The sequence below is a fragment of the Erpetoichthys calabaricus genome, chromosome 5, assembly GCF_900747795.2.
Source record: "Erpetoichthys calabaricus chromosome 5, fErpCal1.3, whole genome shotgun sequence".
Classification (NCBI taxonomy): Eukaryota; Metazoa; Chordata; class Cladistia; order Polypteriformes; family Polypteridae; genus Erpetoichthys; species Erpetoichthys calabaricus.
Window position 1 is genome coordinate 150,244,679 of NC_041398.2, and position 6,058 is coordinate 150,250,736.

Sequence of the window (6,058 nt, forward strand, 5' to 3'; positions counted from 1 at the left end):
TTATAGTACTGTATGCAATGGTCTGAAGCACTAACTACCATGAAAGTATTTTAATACAATTACATTTTAAGTTATAAGGCTTTTATATACAGAAAAGGTATGTGATATGTTGATTACTTTTTCCCATCCACTTCTTCTGTTATAATAACTTGTATACTTTAAATGTGATTTAGAATAGAATGTTGTGTTTGAATGATTACATACCTGATGGAAAGTTTTGTTTTATTTCCAATAATTTGACATTTTAATCAAACATTATGGACACTTGTTAAATTCTAAAGCCTAAGGTAGAAATATGTGTTAATTTTATTACTAGTAAATAAAACTAGTAAAATAAAAGCTTAAAAGAAATATAGCTGGAATATGTATAAACAAACTGTTAAGTTTTAAGGCAACATGTTAAGAGATATTGATAGATGTGTTTCATTGTAATTTCTACTGATTTATTTAAATAATTTTAGGGACATGATTTGGGAAATGATAAGGTATATTTTTATGAATTACAGGCATAGTGGAAAATACATTTCTTTTATAAACAATTTATATCCCAAAACTGCATACATTTGAACAATATTCTGCAATTACAAAAAATGGAAAAAGGGAATGCCCCTCCTCGAACCGCCACCTTATCGTGTGGAGGGGTTTGTTGTGTCCCAATGATCCTAGAAGCTCTGTGTCCTGGCTTTATGGCCCCTGGTAGGGTCACCCAAGGCAAACTGGTCCTAGGTGAGGGATGAGACAAAGTGCGGTTCAAAAGACCTTCTGTGATGAATAAAAAATTTGACGGCGTTTTCCTTCGCCCGGACGCGGGTCACCGGGGCCCCCTCTGGAGCCAGGTCTGGAGGTTGGGCTCGATGGCTAGCGCCTGGTGGCCGGCTTGCACCCATGGAGCTCAGCCGGGCACAGCACGAAGAGGCAATGTGGGTCCCCCTTCTCATGGCTCACCACCTATGGGAGGGGCCAAGGAGGTCGGGTGCATGTGAGTTAGGTGGTGAACGAAGGCGGGGGACCTTGGCGGTCCGATCCTCGGCTACAGAAGCTGGGCTCTTGGGACGTGGAATGTCACCTCTCTGAAGGGAAGGAGCCTGAGCTAGTGTGCAAGGTTGAGAGGTTCCGGCTAGATATAGTCGGGCTCACCTCGACGCACAGCTTGGACTCTGGAACCAATCTCCTTGAGAGGGGGCTGGACTCTCTACCACTCTGGAGTTGCCCCCGGTGAGAGGCTCTGAGCGGGTGTGGGTATACTTATTGCCCCCTGACTTGGAGCCTGTACATTGGGGTTTACACAGTGGACGAGAGGGTAGCCTCCCTCCGCCTTTGGGTGGGGGGGACGGGTCCTAACTGTTGTTTGTGCGTATGCACCGAACAGCAGTTCAAAGTACCCACCCTTTTTGGAGTCCCTGGAGGGGGTGCTTAGAGGGCATACCTTCTGGGGACTCCCTCGTACTGCTGGGAGACTTCAATGCTCACGTGGGCAATGACAGTGAGACATGTAAGGGCATTATTGGGAGGAATGGCCCCCCCGATCTGAACCCAAGTGGTGTTTTTGTTATTGGAGTTCTGTGCTCATCACTGATTGTCCATAACGAACACCATGTTCAAGCATAGGGGTGTTCATATGTGCACTTGACACCAGGACACCCTAGGCCTCAGTTTCGATGATCGACTTTGTGGTCGTGTCGTCGGACTTGCGGCCACATGTCTTGGACACTCGGGTGAAGAGAGAGGCGGGGCTGTCAACTGATCACCACCTGGTGGTGAGTTGGCTTTGATGGTGGGGGAGGATGCCAGTCAGGCCTGGTAGGCCCAAACGTGTTGTGAGGGTCTGCTGGGAACGTCTGGGCAGAGCCCCCAGTCAGAAGTAGCTTCAACTCCCACCTCCGGCAGAACTTCGACCACGTCCCGAGGGAGGTGGGGGACATTGAGTCCGAATGGGCCATGTTCTGGGCCTCTATTGTTGAGGTGGCTGACTGGAGCTGTGGCCATAAGGTGGTCGGTGCCTGTCGTGGCGGCAATCGCCGAACCCGTTGGTGGACACCGGCGGTGAGGGATGTTGTCAAGCTGAAGAAGGAGTCTTACCGGCCCCTTTTGTCCTGTGGGACTCTGGAGGCAGCTAATAGGTACCGGCAGGCCAAGCGGAATGCGGCTTCAGTGGTTCCCGAGGCAAAAACTCGGGCATGGGAGGAGTTTAGGGAGGTGTATTATCGTAGTATTTCCCTCTACTTACCCTTTACCTGTTCTCTCAAGGGTAAATGTTCTCGTCAGGTTCGTTATCGGGTTGGTCTACTGTTGCACTTTAAAATGAACACACACACACATAGATAAACACACACACACACACAGACCCTAACCACAACAGTGCCCTATGAATGACACACACACACTGATTAACCCTTTGCACTTTACACCACACATCAGCCTGTCACTCAGCACTTCAAGAGACTTACTTATTATCAGCACGGACAACATATGATGTTTTAAATAGACCTCAGACCTAAATGTTACTTTTGGTCTGCAAGAAAATATTAAAACATACAAAGACTCAGTATCCTTGACTATAGGCCATTTATCAGCCAAGAATACCTTCTTTCATACTGTCCCTTAACTATCGAGTGGCGCCTCACTCTCAGCCTTATAAACCTCACAGCACAGAAATAATGGCAAAAATGTGGCTACCCCAGGTGCTCAAAGAAATCTAACTTATTAATTCAATCACTCTAGACGTAAAACAAAGCATAGAAAGTTAAAAGCAGCATGGTATTTATTACAAGAATAATAAGAGAATAATAATAATACCACTGGAACAAAGAATAGAAAATAAGTACTGATAGGAAAGGTCTGAATATATATAGTCTTTAGGAAAAGCTTACGAAAAAGTTGAAAAATGACAAGGATGAATGTCCCAGGGAGGTGTTTGATTTAGCAATGGATGTTCATGATGCCTTTCTGACGACCAATGTCGTCTTCGTCTGTTCCTCTTCTTCTCCTCCTTCTCTTTGCTTCTTCTCCTTCCTCCTCTCCTGTTCCTCCTTCTGTTCTTCTTCTTCTTCTTCTTCTTCTTCTCCCTTCTTCTTCTCCTGCTCCTCCCTCTGCTCCTCTTCCAGACCAAGGCATATTTATTATGAAATATCATGCCTTGGTTACACAACACATGAACCTGATTGGCTGGCTGCAATGTGATTGATGAATTTTGTTCAAACTCTTTCCCAGATAATAAGTTCTTTGATATTGCCTGTTTCCCTTTCCCAGGCCATAAATCCCAGATGTCCATACCATAAAGTAATCAATAGCCTGGGGTGTCAGCAGAGCATCCTTTCCCGGGTTGTAAAATAATTGGGCCCCAGAATGTCTTCTTTCAATGTAGGAAACAGCTGTTTGAAAGTGAGGAGTGACAAAACCTGCTTTGATCTGTCTTAGTTCATCTGTTGTCTTGTCTCGAACAAAATATAATGGAAACCAAAATGTACAGATTTTATACAACCTTAACACTCCACACCCTATTTTGGTCAGACAAACTAAAGATGAACTGTGAGTCCTTCAAACCCTTGGCCGTCCGGTTGGTAGTGTGTTCCCATGCCCTTCCAGTCCGCCTCCTACTGCCCAAGTACTTCAGTCCCTCAAGCAGATTTGGCTCACCAAGGGCATTTGAAGTACTTCACAGTAGTGATGGGAATTCCGGCCTCTTTTAAGAGAGCCGGCTCTTATGGCTCGGCTCACTTAAAAGAGCCGGCTCTTTCAGCTCCCAAGTGGCTCTTCAGATTTTTTTGGTGCTAAAAAATTATTACCAAAAATAATGTAAAATTATAAGTGAAATGAATTACTAACGTACAAAACATACATTATGTGAAATGTTTATTATTTATATGTCTTATAACATGGTGCAGAATAATAAATTTTAAGGTACAAAAACAAACCATCTCAATTTGAGAAAGATCCAATATTTTTAATTATTTACAGTGAAACAACATAAGCTTAGAGAATCACAAAACAAAATATAAATAATGTGTAAAACAAAAAAGTAGCATCCAGGAAACAGTTTTAGCTAGTCTTTAAAGAAGGTTGGCATTAAGAAAAACCAAGTGCCTCAGCTTTGAGGGGTTGATACTGTTTCTTCTCTCTGTTATTATCTGCCCTGTTTTGGAGAAGATTCTCTCTGAGGGGACTGATGTTGCTACAATGCACAGTCTCTGTGCCATTACATGCGTAAGACGTGGGTAAACTGAAGCCTTGGTCTCCCACCAGCTCAGCAGGTCTGCGCTTCTTTGGAAAAGAGGCTTCTCAAGATACGATCTCACTTCCAGTATTGCATCTGCTGAGGGATTCCTTCTTTTCTGAGTGTCTCCAGGACCAGTTGCTCGTTCTTCAAAGAACCTCCAAACAGCAGATGCTTGTGGCTTCTCTTGTTCATCCTCTGTTCCCTTTTCTCCCTCTTGGCCCACTGGCATTGGAGCTGGCTGGAAGTATTTTGCTGCTGCACTTATTCTCTGAAGAGCTTCATCAGCCGCTCTGTTTTCATTAAAGGCCAACCTTTTGAATCTTGGGTCAAGCATGGTGGTTTCTGAAAGAATACTGTTGTATTCTATTCTGTGAAACTTTCTGTCCATGGATGCACAGAGAGCAGCCACTAACTCTGCCACTTTCCCTGTGGTTACTCTGGTCTGGTGCTCAGTTGTTACTCTCTGCAGACCCTTGCACAGGATCAGCATTTTGGATGCTGTAACATAGCTGAAAATGAGTAAAGAATAACTGTTAAAATTATGCTTTGTTTTATTTAGCAGTATATATTATTCCCATTCATGTCTAATCTACTTTTCATACCAATAATGCAACAACAACTAATAAAAATGATAATAATAATTGAATAATAATGATATTAATAGCAATAATAATAATGTAGTAGCATTTGTACACTGTACCTGTCTGCACTGATCTCCACAGTGACCTGCTCAAATGGCTCCAGAACCATGCATGTCTCCTGCAGCACCTCCCATTCCTCTTGGCTCAGAGGATCAACTGGTGCACTGATAACAGCCAGGGTAGAGATGACTGCATCCTTGGACTCCAGAATCCGTTTTAGCATATGAAAGGTTGAGTTCCACCTTGTAATGCACTCCTGTTTGAGCTTGAGTTCAGGCATGCCCATCTGTCGTTGGGTAGATTTGAGCTTCTCTGTGGCTGTTGTGCTCCTGTGGAAGAATTCCACTATTGCCTTCACTTTGTCCACAGTGGGTTTCATCACCTTCAGAGCATCTCTCACAAACAGGTTAATTGTGTGTGCAAGACATGGGTGGTGGGTCCATTTCAGGATTTTAATTGCTTTAATTATGTTAGATGCATTGTCACTGACACAGCAAACCACTTTGTTTTCCACATCCCACTCTTTTGCCACTTTGAGCAGCTCCTCTGCTAAGTTATTAGAAGTGTGTCTGTCACTGAACTCAAAACAATCCAGAAGACAGGTCACCATTTTGTAATTTTCAATAAAGTGGCAAGTAACTGACATGTTGGATGTGGTGGTGCGGGATGTCCAACAGTCAGTTGTCAGGCAAACTCCTGGGGCTTTTTTAACTCTCTCTTGCAGTGAAGCACGTTTTCTGTCATATAGGTTTGGGATAATTTTGTGGGAGAGAGTTTTCCTGCTTGGAATTACATAAAATGGATTGAGAGCATGAGTAAAGGTCCTGAATCCTTTGTCTTCCACGATTGAAAATGGTTGGAAATCCCGTGCAATCATTTTAGCCAATTCCTCATCAATTGTGTTCTGTTTAACTGGAGTTATGGCTTTTTGCACAAACTGTCTCATAGAGCTCTGGGTTGTAGGTCTAGGTGTAGGTCTGGATGACGGTGTAGACATTGTCAAACTGGCACTTTCAACAGTTGCAGTAGACAAACTGTCACTTTCATTAGTAGCAGGTTCACTTGCTTTTCATTTTTCTTCGAACTGCACTGATGGATGTACAGTTCTCATGTGCCGGTGCAGATTATTTGTAGAGCCTGTTCGATATGAGATTTTAACCTTGCACGCTTTACACTCTGCCTTTGTATTATCAATGTAATT

At 43.5% G+C, this 6,058-nt stretch overlaps 1 protein-coding gene across 1 annotated transcript; it reads right to left on the reverse strand.

Moving 5' to 3' along the window:
* Window positions 1-4,049: 4,049 nt before the first annotated feature.
* On the reverse strand, window positions 4,050-5,854 carry LOC127528006 (E3 SUMO-protein ligase ZBED1-like). The gene is made up of 2 exons (XM_051928550.1): window positions 4,917-5,854; window positions 4,050-4,725 (listed from the first exon to the last, which is right to left on the reverse strand). The coding sequence occupies exons 1-2, from the start codon at window positions 5,852-5,854 to the stop codon at window positions 4,050-4,052; spliced, it is 1,614 nt and encodes a 537-aa protein (XP_051784510.1).
* Window positions 5,855-6,058: the final 204 nt, after the last annotated feature.

Bases quoted from the DNA above. Each gene is read 5' to 3' on its own strand.
- LOC127528006 (XM_051928550.1), bottom strand. From the start codon at position 5,854: ATGTCTACACCGTCATCCAGACCTACACCTAGACCTACAACCCAGAGC. The intron at 4,726-4,916 runs GTACAGTGTACA...ACTCATTTTCAG, and splicing joins GTGGAGATCAGTGCAGACAG to CTATGTTACAGCATCCAAAA.